Below are 20,341 nucleotides of genomic sequence, written 5' to 3' on the forward strand. Positions count from 1 at the left end.
CTTTGCCCAACATACCACAGTCACCATCGCCATCACAGAGAAGGAGCACTCAACACTCTGCTGGAAATATGAACAGAATGTCCTACTCCTAAAACGAGACCTTTCTACTAGGCTAATCTTTACAACTCCACACCAGCATTTAGCAAAGTATTGAAACCCATCTGCAGCATTAATGATGTTCTGACATTACTTTTCAGTAAAATTACGGCTTCCTCTTGGCAGGGATGCCTAAAACAGTATTAGACCACATACTCATATACTCACACACTGTCTCTCTCTCTCCCTGTATATACGTATTGCATCCATGTAAAAGAGCTCAGCTTGAATCAAGACACAAAATGTCCATAAGCTTTGCAGCTTTAGGATTGACAAAGGAAAAACCTACCTAATTTTTAAATAGAAATAAATGAATTACTTGAAAATCAGACTTTGCAGAAGCACAAAATGACTTTCTTCTTTTGGATAAAAATGGATATCGTTTAAAAATTAATAAATCCTATTTTGATTGGTCAGACCCAACATTATAGGGCAGGGTGACTGCCCTAACTACAATATTTAATGAAAGAAAAATTGTTCGCACTTGCAGGATGCACCTAAAGACCAGACATGGAAGACAGCCCGGGTCTGGGGATCAGGGAGCAGTGCTGTCATTCCTCAGTGAGGAGCGGCAGGCCCATCCCTTACCCTCCCGGCACCTCTGTTTCTTCCATCAGTAACATAAAACAGGACTGTACTAAATGCCCTCTCAGGTCTCATCCAACTCCAACCCAGACTCTGCTTGTCCCCATGGACTCCAGTGGCCACAGGAGTGACACAGGGCACCAAAATCACAATGCTTCATCTTTTCAAAGAATACCAAAAATGCACTCTGAAAAACACCCACAGGTGACAACCAATTCCAGCAGCACTGTCATAGGGCACAGGAGGCTAATTAGCTGTCCCTGGGTGAAGGTAGCTGATACTAAGCATCCCTGGCTGCCTCTCCTTAACCCCTTAACCACCCCCTTAACCCCTTAACCACCCCCTTAACCCCTTAACCATCCCCTTAACCACCATGAGAAAAACCAGTCAGCTTCGGCAGCCCAGCTCAGCCTGTGACCTCCTCTTTGTCTCCTTTGCTGGCTGGAGGAGACCATTTCTTCTGATGACGTCTCTCTGCAAGGGCCATCTAGTTCCTGTTCCTATTTATACAAAGTGGCAGGCTGGTGGCAAGTGTCCAAGCACCTGCCTGGAACTCATCCTGCACTGTGACTGCAGCAGCTATGTGAATGTGGCTACCAGTGAAAAAAGTTTTTTAAAGATGTTGTAATTTATTTCCCTAGCAGTTCTGAGAAAAACTATTCATGATTTCAGTTATATGATTAGTTCTGAACCTTACAAGGTTCCAGGTATCCTAATTTAAAAAAATTCTGCATTTAAAGAACCAACTTAATTCTCATGTATTTTATTGATATTCAGCACCGATTATTTTTCTTTCTCAATCCACAATTTTTATTGCTGGTTTCCACAGCAACAATGAAAGAATGCCTGTGTTAAAAACTACACAGTAACTAATTTCATTAGGAATCCCTTCCAATAGCAAGTGAACTAACAGAGCCTGAGTGACTCTTGAAGAGAATTACTGATGAATTGTACCAATTACTACAGAACCAACCAGCAACACATCAGTCTGACTCACGGAGATGACTTAAATAAAACACCTATTTAATCAATGCACCCTTTCATGTTAGGATTAGACCTGCTTAGAAATGACTATTACAGGGTTTACTTTATGAAAACATAAGATGATTCTGCAATATGTCTACATTTCCCAAAATCTGCCTAGGTTACCCTGAAATGAAATGCCTTTTATTCACTCCCCATCAAAAGGTAAAAATATGGAGATGAAACGCAGCAGGAGGAGGATGGAAATTTTCCTTGCCAATCTAAATCTAAGTCCTCGATTTAAAAAAAAAAAAAAAGAAAGAGAAAGAAAGAAAAGCCATCTCAGTCAAAATTCAAAGATCTAAAACTCTCTTAAATCTCTGGCAGCAAATCTCACAACCCTCTGGCCAGTGCACCTGACAAACGCCCGGCCGTCTTCCCAGGGCCACGAGCTGCTCGCTCAGAGGCCGTGTTCTCCAGGTTACTGCATTTGTCCAGGCCTCTTTATTCTCCTAACACTTTCCCATTTTTGTTTTTGCTGGACTAAACCTTTCATTTTGTACCCATTCACCAGCCTGATCCTTAACTTCAAATCCCATCTTCTCTCAAAATTTAAAATACACAATAATTAAATCATTGATGTCCTACTCGCTGTCACCAGGAAAAGAAGCCTACAAGTAGCATAAGTGCCCAGGGCAGATGCCTGAGAGTGGCCCCAGGCCACAAGCCATGGAGCAGTGACAGACCTCAGCATCATCCCAGACAAGAGGAGAACTGGCGTGGGAGGAAGCAGAGATGCTCCCTATGCCCTGGTCAGACTGAACAGTGGCTGGGCTCCCTGCTCCCCAGGTTCCATGGTAGGACCTTATTAATCATTGCCCCTCCCCGCTTTGGCCCTGACCTCTGTCCACTTGCAGGAAGGCCTTCTGCAGGGAAGGGAGCTGGTGCACCCCTAGGTCCACTCCTAGCTCTCTGCAGGCTTCCTCCCAATCCACAACCCACAGCTCCTTCTACTACCCTCTCACCTCCCTGCCTTGGCCTGGCTCTCTGACACAGCGAGCCAGTCACATAAACACTGTCATGACGGGGCAACAGCTGCACCGTCCCACTCAGAGCCTAGGCAAGGCACTGCCAGATGTTCTCTGTGGATGGTTCATTAAATCCTCACCATAACCCTACAAGGAAATGTTACCTCTTGCCATGGTCTGAATGTTTGTATCCCCCCAGAATTCATATGCTGAAACCTAATCCCCAATGTGGTGGTATCACGAGGTGGGACATCTGGGAGTGACTGGTCCAAGAGGGCAGAACCTTCATGGATGAGATCAGGGCCCGTATAAAAGAGGCCTGAGGAAGCTCATTCTCCCCTTCCACCAAGTGAGGACACCACAAGAAGGCTGTCTATGAACCAGAGTGAGCCTTCACCAGACATGGAATCTGGTGGCACCTTGATCTTGGACGTGCAGCCTTCAGAACTGTGAACAATGAATTTCTGTTGTTTATAAGCCACCCAGTCTACAGTATTTCCATTTTAGCAGCCCGAGCAGACTAAGATATTTTACAGATGGGGAAGCCTCCTTCATTTCAAGGAGATTAAGTGACTTGCCCAAATCACAGAGTTTATCATGGAGCCAAGATTCAAACCCAGTTTAAACTGGCTCCAAAACCTACATGCCTAAACACCAGGGATGGATGGGCTGTCTGAGTAATCTTTGCTCTCTTAGGAAAGCACAAGGGCTTGTGGACCAAATGCACCTGGTCTGAACCCAGCTCCACCGTGGACTGTGTGAACCTGGGCATGCTTTTTGAATACGATGATTCTCAACATCTTCACCCAATAAGATGGAGTTATAAATGCCATCTTCACAAAACTGTGAAGATTAAAGGTGAACAGGTGGATCAAGCACTGGCCACACGGAAGGCCATCAACAGCTAAGAGCTGCCTTCCTGACAGACTGTTGATTGCGTTAAGCAGAGGGCTGGTCTGCTTCACGAACTCAGCAACACACAGAGACAGACGGGTTAAATAATGTTCAGCAGCAGGAGGTAGACAGACGCACCAGATTTGAAGAGAGTGGTCTTCTTGCACACAGAGAAGCCTGTTTTCATTTGGAAATGTGAAAGCGGGAAATACTTACCTTACAGTCATTAGAATTGTCCCTGCCTTAAATCCGGACTGATGAAAGATGAACCCAGGTGAGAACGCTGATTTTCTCATGGATGTGAATGAGACATATAAGACAAAAAGATGGGCTCTGGCCAAGCACAAGACAGTAAAAAAAAAAAGGCTTCTATTATTAATTCCCTGATTTCTTAAAAATCTTCATAAACATCATACAGGATCAAATTGATCAAGGAATTACAGTTAAATCTGGGAACCCACTCCAACGGTGGGCCGGGGTTGTCTTTCCAAGGGTGTTTAAATTTCCCAAACATTTTCTTATTAAGCTTCTCTCCTCTCCAGAACAGTGTAAGACATCCATTTAAACTGTAACTCATAAATTTGCAGCATGAAGAAAGGAGGGAGGAACGAAAGGGAGGAAGAGGCAACAGCTATTTTAGGAATACAATTAGGTGTCTAGGCACCAGGGAAAGTCAGGGCCCACACAGGTCTCCTGCTCCCTCCAAACCACCGCTGTCAGAGCCTGCATTGAGGGGTTATCTCGGGACCTCAGCTTTACTACCTTTTTAAGGCCAGAAAGCAGAAAGGCAATTGGGAAACCATTCTGGACAATCAAAAATTAATGACGAGTCTCCGAGAGTGGGAGAGGGCATTCAGGTCTCAACCACAAGCACAATAAGCACTAGGAAGCGGAAGGCTGAAGCATTCAAGTCTGAGAACTAGCAAAATAAGAATGTGCACATAGCTCAATTACCATGGGACTTGGCAGGAAATAGAACCTAAGTGAACAACATGTTGAAAATACCAAGCTAGGGCTTTTTAGAACAGGGGTTGAGTTTGCTCCTGACCTCTCCTACAGCAGTGCAGGGAGAGTCTGCTGCAGGGGACATGTGGACATATGGTAATGTGTGGAGGCACTGATAGTTGTCACAACTCAGGGTGCCACTGGGTAGAGGCCAGCGATGCTGCTAGACATCCTATAATCCAAAGGGCAGTCCCACAACAAAGAAGCATTGGGCCTAACATGCCAGCAGTGCCTAGGTCAAGAGACTCTGTTGTGGAGGAAGAACGAGAGCCCCGGATGCCGGTTCACAGACTGACCAGCACACGATGCAGCTGCTTAGTATCCCATTTAGCGTGGAAATGTTTCACATTGAAAATCTGGCTCAATACCAGCTGAGGGAATCCCAGACTTCAGCAAGTGGCCACAGGAAATGCTTCAAAGATGATTATTTCCCATAGTCTTGAGATGAAAAATCATCCCAAGAGCCTTAGATTCTTTTCTGGTACATAAGGAACATTTCCATACAGCACCAGAAGAGAAACTACAAATTAAAATTCACTGAGCCCATCAGCAGAAGTCACTAGAAGAAAACAAAAACCAAGAAGTGATAAAACAAAAACTAAATGGAAAAGAATATTTGTACATCATTAATCACACCACCTCAAACCTGAAGACAAACTCTGACGGTGGAATAAGAACTTGCAGAAACTATGGGATGCTGCCAGAGGTGGAGACCCGTGAGGAACAGGGTGTAATTTGGAATGAGAAAAGGAGGCTGAGGCAGGTCCCAAATACGAAACCCAGACCCGAGAGACAGGCTGTAATCTGGCAGCTATATTAAGACCGAGAGCTCAGAATCACTGGTCTGTGACATCCTTCTGTCTCCAAAGTTGACTCAAGCACCAGGGTCCCAAAGAGGGGGATGACCACTAATCAGTACTTAACATCCTTACCGATAATGTGGCTTCACATTAAAGAATTAAAATTGAATGAGCTAAGGCAGTAGAAAAAGGAGATGGAAATACATAAAATATTTCAAGAGCCCTTTCTTTAGGAATAGTTTTCAAGAGTCTATTACAGAGTAACCGACTGTAAGAATAAAAACTGCAGTATAGGAGGGAACTGGAGACTTTCCTGCCTGTTTAGGCTGCAGCATCTTGAGCTATCTTATTGAGTCCCGGTTCTGGGCCTTTGCACATGCTACTGCCTCTGCCTGGGGCGCTGGCTGGGAAACGGGGCAGCTGAGAAGGGAAGTGCTCACAGTATGGGCAGGGTTTGGAAGAGCAAAAGGGAAGGTGAAGAACCACAGGGCTAGGACCCTTATCACCCGAGGCCTGCCAGGGACAGGGGAGGAAGAAGCTGGAACCCCCAGGGAGCTGGATGGAGATTTAGGAGCTGTGGCCTTCAGTCGGGAAACACAACCAGCCTGTGGAGACTCGGTGGGGAGGAGCTGGGGAAAGAAAAGCCTCAAGCTCATTCTGACAGCCAGCACTGCCCACTGGCTCAAGGGGCCATGGGGCATGGATGCAGTGTCTGGTCACCTCCCTCGCCCCCCAGCACAGAGCTGGTGGTGGGAGACAGAGAGGCCATGTGGAGGGACAAACGAGAAGCCCAGGGTGAGCACTCAGCTCCCTAAGCCCAGCTAACTTCAACACCAGCTTCCAAAGTGAGCTCAAATCTCTCCCCTCTAGAAAACCTCCCCCTGGCGTAGGAGGGTCTCTGTACAAGGGCTCCTCTCCTTGTCTGTCATTTACCTGCCTGCCCAGCTGGCCCGTAAGCCATTCCCAGGGCAGCCTCATGGCATCTGCCTGTGCACTGCCAGCCCCAGCCCGGGGCAGACAAACCCTGAACCACCAGCTTCATCCCGGACTTCCCCATTTCCATCAGCAGCATGGCCTTTCTCTCGCTTGCCCACACTCAAAACCTCAAAGTCACCGTGGACTCTCCCTAGGGTTCCCGCTTCTCACATTCACAGCCACCCAGACTGGCAGATTCCACAGCTGCGGTTCCCTGCAGGGGCCCTGCCTTTCTTTCCAGCACAGACCTGTGCTCAAGTGCCCCCGCAGCTCATCCTTCCACGTATTCAAGACAGACTTCCGAAAATTCAGCTGGGGTCAGTCATTCCCTGCTCAAAGCCCTTCATTTTACCTTAGTTTTAAGCTAACATTTATCAATACCGACTACGTGCCAGGCACTGTGTTCAGCGTTTCCTGTATTTTCTCTCACGCTCCCGACCGCGCTGCAAGGCAGGCAGCTGCCGTCATCCCAGTTCTACAGCAGCAGCAACGACCGTGAGGGAGTTTGCTGACTCCCCGACGCAGCCCAGGCAGCACCACTGCAGGCTGTGCACCTGGCCCTGGCCCCTGCTCCCCTTGCCCACTGTCTTAGTCCAGGCTACGATAGCAAAATACCTTAGGCTGGGTAATTTTTCAACAATAGAAATGTACTGCTCACAGTTCTGCAGGCTGGAAAGTTCAAGATGACAGCACCAGCAGATTCGGTGTCTGGCGAGGGCTCACTCCACTTCCAAGATGGCGCCTTCTTGCTGCCTCCTGGGGCAGAAGGGGCTAAGCAGCTCCCTCAAGCGTCTTTTGTAAGGGCACTGATCCCACTCACGAGGGTGGAGTCCTCATGACTTATTTCGCAAAAGCCCCACCTCTTTTTTTTTTTTTATTTCAGCATATTATGGGGGTAATAAAAGTTTACATTACACATATTGCCCTTGCCCCCCTCCCCCCATCAGAGCTTCAAATGTGTCCATCCCCTAGACAGTGCACATCACACTCATTATGTAGGTATACACCTATCCCCTCCCCCACCCACATCTACCCGACACCTGATTAATGTTATTCCTAAATGTGCTCGTAGGTGATGATCAGTGAAACCAATTTGATGGTGAGTACATGTGGTGCTTATTTTTCCATTCTTGGGATACTTCACTTAGTAGAATGGGTTCCAGCTCTATCCAGGAAAACATAAGAGGTGTTATATCACCATTATTTCTTATGGCTGAGTAGTACTCCATGGTATACATATACCACATTTTATTAATCCACTCATGTATTGATGGGCTCTTGGGGTGTTTCCACATCTTTGCAATTGTGAATTGTGCTGTTATAAACATTCGAGTGCAGATGTCTTTATTATAGAATGTCTTTTGTTCTTTTGGGTAGATGCCCAATAATGGGATTGCTGGATCACACAGTAGATCTACTTGTATCTGTTTAAGGTATCTCCATATTGCTTTCCACAGAGGTTGCACTAGTTTGCAGTCCCACCAACAGTGTATGAGTGTTCCTGTCTCTCCGCATCCACGCCAACATTTATTGTTTTGGGACTTTTTGATAAAGGCCATTCTCCTTGGGGTTAAGTGATATCTCATTGTGGTTTTGATTTGCATTTCCCTGATGATTAGAGATGTTGAGCATTTTTTCATATGTTTGTTGGCCATTCTTCTGTCTTCTTTTTTTTTTTTTTTTTTTTTGAGACAGAGTCTCACTCTGTTGCCCGGGCTAGAGTGAGTGCCATGGCGTCAGCCTAGCTCACAGCAACCTCAAACTCCTGGGCTCAAGCAATCCTACTGCCTCAGCCTCCCGAGTAGCTGGGACTACAGGCATGTACCACCATGCCTGGCTAATTTTTTCTCTATATATATGTTTTTAGCTGTCTGTATAATTTCTTTTCTATTTTTAGTGAGACGGGGTCTCGCTCTTGCTCAGGCTGGTCTCGAACTCCTAAGCTCAAACAATCCGCCTGCCTCGGCCTCCCAGAGTGCTAGGATTACAGGCGTGAGCCACCGCGCCCGGCCTCTTCTGTCTTCTTTTGAAAAATTTCTATTCATGTCCTTTGCCCACTTTTTGATAGGGTTGTTTGATTTTTTCTTGCTGATTTTCCTGAGTTCTAAATAGATTTTAGTTATCAGTCCTTTATCGGATGTGTAGCCTGCGAAATTTTTTTCCCATTCTGTAGGTTGTCTGTTTGCTCTTATGACAGTTTCTTTGGCCGTGCAGAAGCTTTTTAATTTAATCAGGTCCCATTTATTTATTTTTGTTGTTGCTGTGATTGCCTTTGGGGTCTTCTTCATAAATTCTTTGCCTAGGCCAATGTCTATAAGAGCTTTTCCCACATTTTCTTCTAGAATTCTAATAGTTTCGCACCTTAAGTTTAAGTCTGTTATCCATCATGATTTGATTTTTGTGAGAGGTGAAAGGTGTGGGTCCTTCAGTCTTCTACATGTGGCTATCCAGTTTTCCCAGCACCATTTATTGAATAAGGATTCTTTTCCCCAGAGTATGATTTTTTCTGCTTTGTCAAAGATTAGATGGCTATATAAGGATAGTTTTATATCTGGATTCTCAGTTCTGTTCCACTGGTCTGTGTCCCTGTTCTTATGCCAATACCAAGCTGATTTAATAACCACAGCCTTGCAGTATAGTTTGAAGTCTGGTAAATTAATACCTCCCATTTTTCTTGTTGCCTAAAATTACTTTTGCTAAACGGGGTCTTCTCTGGTTCCATACAAAGCATAAAATTATTTTTTCTATATCTGTGAAAAATGATGTTGGTAATTTAACAGGGATTTCATTGAATCTGTAGATCACTTTGGGTAGTATAGACATTTTAACAATGTTGATTCCTCTGATCCACGAGCATGGTATGGTTTTCCACCTGCTCTGCAATTTCCTTCCTCAGTGTTTCATAGTTCTCCCTGTAGAGGTCTTTTACCTCCTTAGTTAAATATATTCCTAGGTACTTTATTTTCTTTGTTGCTATCATGAAGGGTACTGAGTCTTTGATTTGGTTCTCAGTTTGACTGTTATTGGCATATATGAATGCCTCTGATTTGTGTGTATTGATTTTGTATTCTGAGACTTTACTGAATTCATTTATCAATTCCAGGAGTCTCTTGGTTGAATCCTTGGGGTTTTCTAGATATAATATCATATCATCAGCAAAGAGTGTCCCCATTTGGACACTCTTGATTCTGCTCTTGCCTGATTGCTCTCTCAAGGACTTTCAGCACTATGTTGAATAGCAGTGGGGACAGTGGGCAACCTTGTCTGGTTCCAGTTCTAAGTGGAAATGCTTTCAATTTTTCCCCATTCAGTATGAGGCCCCACCTCTTAATACCATCACATTGGATTTTAGATTCCAACAGATGAATTTTGGAGAGACACCAACATTCAGACCATAGCACCCACCAAATTAAGTGACTGCTTACCTGAGCTCAGCCATGCTGACCACTTACCTTGCAGTGTGGCCAAACCAGGCTCTTCTCTACCCTCCCATTGAGCCTCATTTTTCTCATCTTTCAGCATTCACCCAACTGAAACCCTCCCTCTGTGAATGTTCTATCCCCTCCTTTGAGGCTCATGCCAATCAAGACTTCCTTGCAAGGTCTTTGTGATATTCCTACCTCTAAACCTCTAGAAATTTTTAGCTTTCTTGTGGGCCATCTATGTCCACAAGCACTGCCTGCCCCTCTGAGCCTCCCACACCTCTCCCCCGGCTGCAGTGGCACCCCCAAATCAGCCTCTTTGCCTCTGCTCTTGTCCCTTCTTGCCCACCACAGTTAATGCCCTCTTGGCAGCCAGAGGGGTTTTTTAAAAACACAAATCATGAACTTTCCACTTAAAAATTGTTAAGATGGCAAGTTTCCTGTTATGTGGTTACCACAGCTTAAAAATTTTGTTTAAATACACACACAGACACAAATTAGATCATGTCATTCCCTACACAGACCCCTCCAATGGCTTCTCACTGCATTTGGAATGAAAATCTAGGCTTTGTCACGGCCCCTAAGGTCCTTGGCAGCCTCGCCCTGCCCACTCCTCACCTGAGCTCCGACCACTGTCCCTGCTCACTACAGCCCATCCAGCTGCTTCCAGCCCCTGGACCATGCCCAGCCAGTTCACAAGGAAGAGCCCTGCACTCGCTGTTCCCTGTGCACAGGAGGTCCCCGGCCCTCACACAGCAGTGGCTCCTTTCTCCTCCATCTCTGCTCGAGAGCACTTCCTTCAGGAGGCTTTTCTCCCCCTCTCTCACAGCTCTCCCACCCCACCTGACAGTCTCCAGTGTATTTCTCCAGAGCTTTTATCACCTAAGACCAGTGCTCCCACTGAATATCTGTCATTGATTACCTGCCTCCCTCTGCCACCATGGAAGGTCCATGACAGCGGGGCCTTGGCTCCTTTGTTCACCTGGTGTTTAGTGCTCAATAGCCATTAGTTAATGAATCCTTGCACTCTGCCTTTCACCGAAGACATGCATGCGGGTGTCTCCCTGCCCCTGCCCCACCAGCCAGAGAGCTCCTACAAAGGTGCACAGGTCCCAGGAGGTAGGTGCTGAATTAACAGGTGACTGCAATACAGGACTAAAAAGCAATGACAGTCCTTTTCCTGTAATATTTATGTCTCTAAACAATTGCCAGGAAAAAGAAAAGTTCCAAAATTACTTTGAGGACAAGAACCCCACTGATATGGATGGATATAGAGCCTTCTAGCATTATTACCTTGAAAACGATAGCCGTGTTGATGTATAAGTGTTAGCATCATAAAACTTAATCTCATTAACTCATAGTCATGCTTAAAAAACAATTCCTAAAATTATTTAACACCAAATCTCTAAAAATCATCTACTGCTTCATCTAATTTCCTGAATTTATTCCTGAAGGATGACTTCTAAAATTTTTGGTATACATCTTAGTTTCATAGTAATAGTAAATAACACTTTACATTTTTATGGTTTAAGATTTAACCACACATCTTAATAGAAACATAATAAATGAATTTCTGCTAGTAGCTGATTTATAAAGTGGGAGCTAATGGCAACCACAAAATTAGAAAACCAATAATTTAAAGTATCAGGGGCTGGACACGGTGGCTCACATCTGTAATTCCAGCATTCTGGGAGGCTGAGGTGGGAGGATCCCTTGAGGTCAGGAGTTCAAGACCAACCTGAGGCTGGGTACAGTGGCTCATGCCTGTAATACTAGCACTCTGGGAGGCCAAGGCAGGAGGATCGTTTGAGCTCAGGAGTTTGAGAGCAGCCTGAGCAAGAGCAAGACCCCATCTATTAAAAATGGAAAGAAATTATCTGGACAACTAAAAATATATAGAAAAAATTAGCCGGGCATGGTGGTGCAGGCCTGTAGACCCAGCTACTCAGGAGGCTGAGACAGAAGGATTGCTAGAGCCCAGGAGTTTGAGGTTGCTGTGAGCTAGGCTGACACCACTGCACTGTAGCCCGGGCAACAGAGTGAGACTCTGTCTCGAAAAAAAAAAAAAAAAGACCAGCCTGAGCAAGAGAGAGACCCTGTCTCTACTAAAAATAGAAAAATTGGCCTGTGTGGTGGCATGCTCCTATAGTCCCAGCTACTCAGGAGGCTGAGACAGGAGGATCACTTGAGCCCAGGAGTTTGAGGTTGCTGTGAGCTAGGCTGACACCACTGCACTCCAGCCTGGGGGACAGAGCCAGACTCTGTCTCAAAAAAATAAATAAAGTATAAGTCTGGGCCGGGCGCAGTGGCTCATGCCTGTAATCCTAGCACTCTGGGAGGCCGAGGAGGGTGGATCACCCGAGGTCAGGGTTCAAGACCAGCCTGAGCAAGAGTGAGACCCCGTCTCTACTAAAAATAGAAAGAAATTATATGGACAGCTAAAAATATATATAGAAAAAATTAGCTGGGCATGGTGGCACATGCCTGTAGTCCCAGCTACTTGGGAGGCTGAGGCAGGAGGATTGCTTGAGCCCAGGAGTTTGAGGTTGCTGTGGAGCAAGGCTGACGCGACGGCACTCACTCTAGCCTGGGCAACAGAGTGAGACTCTGTCTCAAAAAAATAAATAAATAAATAAAAGTATAAGTCTGGATAGTTTATCTTTTATCCAACCTTTTCTGTTTCTTTGTTCCACAGCCCTATGAGGTCAGTGGCACAGTTTCCAAGGCTACAGGCAGGCCAGTCCTATCTCATTCTGTTCTGTTTCCTCTAGGAACAATGTGAGAACTGCAGGGCACACTGCCCCACCCACCCAGCGAAAGCCCGCACTCTCCACCAGCATGCTTCTGGGCACTTCAACTACCGAAACCCAGGAGGGAGGGGACACATCCTCTCCCCCAGCAAGGCGGGGCACAGATGCAGTAAAGGACTCCCTGTGACGAGAGCCCTGCCCATGAGTGGAAAGGTCTGGCTCTCACCAAGTCCACTGTCCCCTCTTGGCTCACATGGGTGGAGAGGTCTGGCTCTCACCAAGTCCACTGTCCTCTCTTGGCTCAATATCCCTTAACCACACTGGCCTTTCCACCAAAGGAAGATATAAGCAAGGAAGAAGCCAGCACAGCTCTGCAAACTCAGGAAAGGCAGCCGACACATACCACATGCCCACTGTGTGATGCATGACCAGCTGTGTTGCAAATGGGACCCCACAAGAGCAACTACACAGGGTGATCTCACAAAGCCCCTTGCCGAGAAGGTGGCTCAACAATTCAGGAAGGTGAGGACTTGGTGGAAGAATCCCACCCACTCCTCCACTGCAGCATCTCTTCCACCATCACCATGGCAACAAGCCCTCCACAGTGATCTCCATGAGTCACGTCACGTGACTGGACTTCCTCACATGGCTCCCTTCAATACTTTCAATGCTTTAGTCATGACTACTTTACTTCTCTTCCCCTCTCACCTGCTCACCTCTACTAGTTCCTCCCCACTCATCTGCATCTTACGTCAGAGGTACGGCACCCTCGGGATGCCAGTGGTCACCTAACAAACGCCCGAGCTATCTTGACTAGTTTCTGTGTGTGTGTATTGTCAGGCAGACAACCAATTTAATAATGAAAGTAGATTTTGAGCTTGGCAAAATATAGATTTTTGGCACAGAAGGGGAAAAAGCCAGGGCTCTGGTTCCTTCCTTGCATCCAACCCAAAGAGAATGGTCTTCTCCTTAGATATGTCGCCTTCAGCATCATGTGGTTTCTGACATATTCACAAAGGACTCCCACCAGGTAGAAACAGATTTTCTACAACGATGACATTATTCTTCAAAGGCAGTCCTAAGTCATGAAAGTTTGAAGAGTCCATAGCAGTAGGGTCTCAACTGGATCCCAACTACACTGAGTGTTGTGGCCCCAGCATCTTGGGAGGCTGGCTGGGGAGGGCCCCGCAGTCTGTCTGTCTGTCTGAGGTACTGAAGAGCCTCCCAGGACAACTATCAGCCTGGGGAAGAGAGAGGAAGGTAGGAATAGGGCTATGGAGACCATACGGAAAGAACTATTTCCTCAAGAAATTCTAAGGCCTCCCATCATATTCATCATGCCAACTGGGACTAATTGAAGACCTGGTGCTCTGGTACCTCACAGATATAAAGCGCATGGTGGTGGTGGTGCTCAGGGTGCTGGAGGTGGCAGCATGCCAGGGAAGGCTCCCATCTGCAGCCCCAGAAGACACCTGTGGAGAGGAGTGCAGGACTCTGGGCAGCAGAGGCCTTCAGTGTCCAGGAAATGATGGCAGCAGCCATCCTAGAAGTACCTGGCCAAGTACAGAAGGCAGAGGCGGCATGGTGGCTGAGCCTGTTAATTTATGTTTGCTCCTCGGGACCACCAGGAAGAAAGGAGGGGAACACAGGACCTTGCTGGAGCTTCTACAGACGCAGAGGATACAGGAACAAAATCTGGATTGTCTCTGCGCAGGCCCTAACGCAAGCCTGCACTGCCACCTTGGGAGCCCAGGGCTGTGGTGGACACCCCCTCTGTTGGACAGGGAAAGTCCACCCCTTCGCACATGCCGTGGGAGTCTGCCACTGCTCAGAGTGCCGTGAGTTCTGGATTTCCTTATTGTTACCGGATGAAGTTAAATCACTGAATGCAGCTGATTTCTTTTTCGTTCTCACATTCCTGAAATTTTCTTTTCCAACCCACAGGTTTTAGCTGTTTTCCTGTGGTGCCAGCTGGCTAGTGAAAGCAACTGCTGTGCTCTGCAGGGTTAATGTATTCAGTGCCAGGAATATGCCCTATCTTTACTCAGCATCAACACTTCTAGCATTGTGTTTTAAATACATACAAGAATCATAAATATGAGGGATAATTTTGCAGGCTGCTGCTGGGATTACCTTGTCATTACACGTTCCCCGTATAGTGCTCAGGAGTAGGTCTACAAGGAACAGCAAGTACAGCAACTGCTATGTGTGATCTGTTCCCAGGGTGGGGGGGACAGAAACAGTTATGTAACAGCACTTCAGCTACCCCATAAGGATGGGCTCTTTGTGATACAGACATGTCAGGCTTTGGATGAAGAAAGATAGTTCCCTCCTGTCCTTCAAAGGACAAGGCATGAGCCATGCCAGAATGCCATCCCCACCTCCTCTTTGTTTCGGGAAAAGGCATACCCGGTGCTCCCTGGCCAGGCCCCTGCTCCCCTCTGCCTGCTCCTACCAGCCGCTTTGCACACTGACCCCAGGACAGCAAATGACCAGCAGCCACTGGGATGCATAGTTCTCTCATCCAGCCTCCAGGCCTCCCCAAGGCCACTCTGAATGCAGAATGACAGGCTTCAAATGCCAGATTCCTGCTTTCTACCTACCTCCTACCATCCTGTAAAACTCAGTTCATGTTCCCCTTCTCTGGGGAACAGTCCTGCCTCCCCAACACAGTGAGTGTCCACAGCAGTCTGGACTCAGGCTCATCTGCACTCCTTACCCCAGATGAATATTCTGTTTATTTGTCTAACTTCTACCCCACCTCCCCAGCCCAGATGGTCCTTGAGTGAAAGACTCAATCTCATTCCTCTTTGGTTCCATAGCTGTGGGCCCAGTGTCTGGTCCACAACAAATATCAGTTAAAGATGGATCATAGACCTAAATGTGAAAACTACAACTAGAAAACTTCTAGAAGAAAACAAGAGAAAAATCTTTGTGACCTTGAGTTAGGCAAAGATTTCTTAGATACAACACCAAAAGTATGATCCATAAAATAACTAAAAAAAAATCCTCATAAATTAGACACTGTCAAAATTTTGAAGATTTCCAGTTTTCAAAAGACATTGTCAAAAAAATGAAAAGAGAAGCCACAAGCTGGAAAGGAAGTATCTGCAAAACACAAAACTGATAAAGGACTTGGTTCCTGAATTTATAAAGAACTCACAAAACTCAATAATAACAAATAATAATCATCATAGTAATAAAATGTGCAACTCAATAAAAATGGTAAAAGATTTAAATAAACCCTTCACCAAAAAAGATAGTTAATAGGCACATGAAAAGATGCTACACATCATTAGTGATCAAGAAAATATAATTGATATGCTGGGCATGGTGGCACATGCCTGTAATCCCAGCTGCTCCAGAGGCTGAGGCAGGAAGATCACTTGAGGCCAGGCGTTTAAGGCCACAGTGAGCTATGATCATACCACTGTACTCCATCCAGCCTGGGTATCACAGCAAGACCCCATCTCTAAAAATAATAAGAAAGAAAATGAAAATACAAATTGAAACCACAGGACAGATTACTATATACCTATAAGAATGACAAAAATTTTTTTAAAAACTATCAAGTGAAGGCCGGGCGCGGTGGCTCACGCCTGTAATCCTAGCTCTGGGAGGCCGAGGCGGGTGGATCGCTCGAGGTCAGGAGTTCGAGACCAGCCTGAGCAAGAGTGAGACCCCGTCTCTACTAAAAATAGAAAGAAATTATCTGGCCAACTAAAAATATATATACAAAAAAATTAGCCGGGCATGGTGGCTCATGCCTGTAGTCCCAGCTACTCGGGAGGCTGAGGCAGTAGGATCGCTTAAGCCCAGGAGTCTGAGGTTGCTGTGAGCTAGGCTGACGCCACGGCACTCACTCTAGCCCGGGCAACAAAGTGAGACTCTGTCTCAAAAAAAAAAAAAAAAAAAAAAAAAAAAAAAAAAAACTATCAAGTGCTGTCAATGATATGGAGCAACTGGAACTCTAATACACTGCTAGTGGAAATGCAAAATGGTACAGCCACCTTGCAAAGCAGTGTAGCAGCTTTTCTTTCTTTCTTTTTCTTCCTTCTTCTTCTTCTACTTTTTTTTTTTTTTTTTGAGACAGGATCTCACTCTGTCACTCCGGCTGGAGTGCAGTGGTGCAATCATAGCTCACTGTAAAACTTTGAACCCCTAAGCTTAAGCAATCCTCCTGCCTCAGCCTCCCAAGTAGATGGGACTATAGGTATATACTACTATGCCCCCTGTCTCACACTATGTTGTCTAGGCTGGTCTCAAACTCCTGGCCTCTAGTGATCTTCCTGCCTCGGCCTCCCAAAGTGCTGGGATTACAGGTGTGAGCCACCGTGCCCAACCAGTTTCTTAAAAATTAAACATGCACTTATATAATTTAGTAATCTCACTCTTTGGTATTTATCCATGAGAAATAAAAGTTTACATTCATACATCTGTAACACTAATATTCATAGCAGCTTGATTCATAACAGCGAAAACCATAAACAACCCAACTACCCTTCAATGGCAAGTGGATAAACAAACTGTGATGCATCCCCAAAATAGAATACTACTCAGCAATAAAAATGAATGAACTATTGGCCTAGCACAGTAGCTCACACCTGTAATCCCAGCAATTTGGGAGGCTGAGATGGAAGGATAGCTTGAGGCCAGGAATTCAAGACCAACCTGGGCAACATAGCAAGACTCCATCTCTGCAAATTTTTTTTTTTTTTAGTTATGCAGGTGTGGTGGCACGTGCCTATAGTCCCAGCTACTCGGGAGGCTAAGGCAGGAGGATTGCTTGAGCCCAGGAGTTTGAGGCTGCAGGAAGCTGTGACCTCACCACTGTACTCCAGCCTGGGCAACAGAACGAGACCCAAGACCCTGTCTCTTAAAAAAATAGAACTACTGACATACAAAATGATGAATTTTAAATGCATTATGCTAAAGAAGAGAAACTCAAAAGGCTACCCACTATATGCACAAATCTTATCTACACTTCAAGTGCCAGATTAAATGTTACTTATTCCTTGAAGCCTTATCTGACTACCACCTCCCCACACCTACACAAAGACAAAAGTGACTTGATGTGTCTCCAAATTCCAAGCATTTTATCTATGTCTTGCTTACATTTATTACCTTATTTTATATGAACGTATATGCCAATATGGTGTCTCTGCAACTAACTGGAAACATCCAGTCTGACTCACCTTTGCATTTATGCACAGCCTCTGGATCAATGCCTGACACATGGGAAGTGTTCAGAAATTTTCTTTTTGATGAATTAAAAAAATTAAATGGCCTAGCTGACCTGCATCAGATAAAGTTGGTGTGCACTCAGGAAGAATAACATAGCCTAGTGATCTTAGTGATATTTCAGGTGAATAAATGAATGAATACCAAAGGACAGAGCAATCAGTGTTAGAAAGAAGTCCACTAAAGGGCTGTGGTGCATGAGGACAGGAGGATGCTTGAGGGGAAAGTGGTATTTGACTGAGACTCTTACTATGGGCTGAACTGTGTGTCACCCCGCCCCTTCCAAATTCATATGTTGAAGTTCTAACCCCTCAAAATGTGGCTGTACTTGGAGATAGGGTTTTTAAAGTGGTAATTAAGGCCAGGCAGGATGGCTCACGCCTGCAATCCTAGCACTCTGGGAGGCCAAGATGGGAGGATCACTTGAGGTCAGGAGTTCTGAGAACAGCCTGAGCAAGAGTGAGACCCCATCTCTACAAAAAAATACAAAAAATTAGCCAGATATAGTGGCAAGTGCCTGTAGTCCCAGCTATTCAGGAGGCTGAGGCAGGAGGATTGCTTGAGCCCAGGAGTTTGAGGTTGCTGTGAGCTAGGCTGACGCCATGGCACTCTAGCCGAGGCAACAGAGTGACACTTTGTCTCAAAAAATAAAAATAAAAATAAGTAAAGTGGTAATTAAAGAGTGGGCACAGTGGCTCATGCCTGTAATCCTAGCACTTTGGGAGGGCAAGGTGAGAGGATTATTTGAGTCCAGTAGTTTGAGACCAGCCTGAGCAACACAGCGAGATCCCCCCAAATAAAAAAAAATTGAAAAATTAGCTGGGCATGGTGGTGCATGCCTGTAGTCCCAGCTACTTAGGATCACTTAAGTCCAGGAGTTTGAGGTTGCAGTGAGCTATGATGGAGCCACTGCACTCTAGCCTGGGCAACAGAGCAAGGCCTTGTCTCAAAAAAATGAATAAATAAATAAAAATAAAGTGATAATTAAGGTACAATGAGGTCATATATGGCTGGGCCTTAATCCACTGTGACTGGTGTCCACATAAGAGATTAGGGCCCAGGGGTGGCTCATGCCTGTAACCCCAGCACTTTGGGAGGCCGAAGAGGGAGGATCACTTGAGCCCAGGAGTTCGAGGCTGCAGTGAGCTATGACTGAGCCACTGCACCCCAGCCTGGGCAACAGAGCAAGACCATGTCTAGGACAAAAAAGAAGAGATTAGGATGCACACACAGAGGGAAGAGCACGTGAAGACACGCGGAGAAGATGGCCATCTGCAGGCCCAGGGCAGAGGCATCAGAGGAAACCAACCCTGAGGACACCCTCACCTCCGACGTCTGCCTCCAGTGTGGTGAGAAAATCAACGTTTGCCAGCTGAGATCCCCAGTCTGGCACTTTGCTAGGCAGACGGAGCAAAGGGCGCTCCGGGGGAGGGCCGCGGCCAGAGCACCCGTCACGCCGCAGCAAGTGCCCGGTGGCCTCCGTGACACTGTGACAGACGGACGGATGCGACAGCTGAGGCTGGGACCTTGGGCCGGGGGCTCCAGCGGTGGCTTTAGGGCGCAGCAAACATTTGTTAATCGGAAAGGTATGTGTGTGTTTTAGTGGAGGAAACTCCGGACCTACCTTGCGGGGGGGCAGTGTGGCCCTCCGGTCGAAAGTTAGAGCGTCGGGCTGGGTGTGGTGGCTCACACCTGTAATCCTAGCCCTCTGGGAGGCCGAGGCGGGTGGATCGCTCGAGGTCAGGAGTTCGAGACCAGCCTGAGCGAGACCCTGTCTCTACTGAAAATAGAAAGAAATTATCTGGACAACTAAAAATATATATAGAAAAAATTAGCCGGGCATGGTGGCGCATGCCTGTAGTCCCAGCTACTGGGGAGGCTGAGGCAGTAGGATCGCTTAAGCCCCGGAGTTTGAGGTTGCTGTGAGCTAGGCTGATGCCACGGCACTCACTCTAGCCCGGGCAACAAAGTGAGACTCTGACTCAAAAAAAAAAAAAAAAAAGAAAGTTAGAGCCAGAACCGTAACGGGATCCTGACGGTCCAGACCCGGCGCGGCCCGCGCCCTCGGCTCTGCGTTCCGCGCAGACCCCACGTCCCCCCGGAGCCCGATTCCCCTCCAGCGGGCCGCTCACCCCTGTCCTTCCGCCCAGCAAATCCTCCCGCACTAACCACAGCGATCCTCCCTCCCTCCCCTGCTCAGAACCCTGCAGTGCCCCCACGCAGCCCAAGCTCCCCGCCAGGGTTCACACACGCCCGGCGCCCACTCCCCAGGCCCTCGGCTCCCCCTGCAGCCCTGAGCCTTGCTGCGCCTGGGAGAGGAAAAATCAGGCCCAAAAAGAGTCGTGGGAATTCACGCCTTTACACAAACAGCGGGGGCCCCTTTGGTTCCTTTGTTCAAAAAACCTTTCTGGAGCACCTCCTGTATCCCAGGCACAGGCATGGGCAGAAACAAACACCATCCCTCCCCACCTGGGGTTCATTCCAGTGTAGGGAACCAGCAAATAGTCACGAAAATGTAAGATACCGACTGGGAAAACGCTACTAAAGAGAGTCACAGAGTGCTATAAGAGCTTACCCAAGGG

At 46.7% G+C, this 20,341-nt stretch overlaps 1 protein-coding gene across 5 annotated transcripts in view; it reads right to left on the minus strand.

Annotated features, from left to right (window-relative positions):
• The window catches only part of SPECC1 (sperm antigen with calponin homology and coiled-coil domains 1), a 206,734-nt gene extending 187,229 nt beyond the window's left edge, over nt 1-19,505 (minus strand). For 2 of the 5 annotated variants that reach the window (XM_045569444.1, XM_045569443.1), the window contains exon 1: nt 1,054-1,109. In XM_045569444.1, coding sequence (XP_045425400.1) covers nt 1,054-1,056 — 3 coding nt within the window. In that variant the 5' untranslated portion in view covers nt 1,057-1,109. Of the gene's footprint in view, nt 1-1,053; nt 1,110-19,383 lie in introns of those variants that run through there. The other 3 variants (XR_006739412.1, XM_045569446.1, XM_045569447.1) reach the window with 3 other exon arrangements.
• Nucleotides 19,506-20,341: the final 836 nt, after the last annotated feature.

Source organism: Lemur catta, chromosome 15, assembly GCF_020740605.2.
Source record: "Lemur catta isolate mLemCat1 chromosome 15, mLemCat1.pri, whole genome shotgun sequence".
Classification (NCBI taxonomy): Eukaryota; Metazoa; Chordata; class Mammalia; order Primates; family Lemuridae; genus Lemur; species Lemur catta.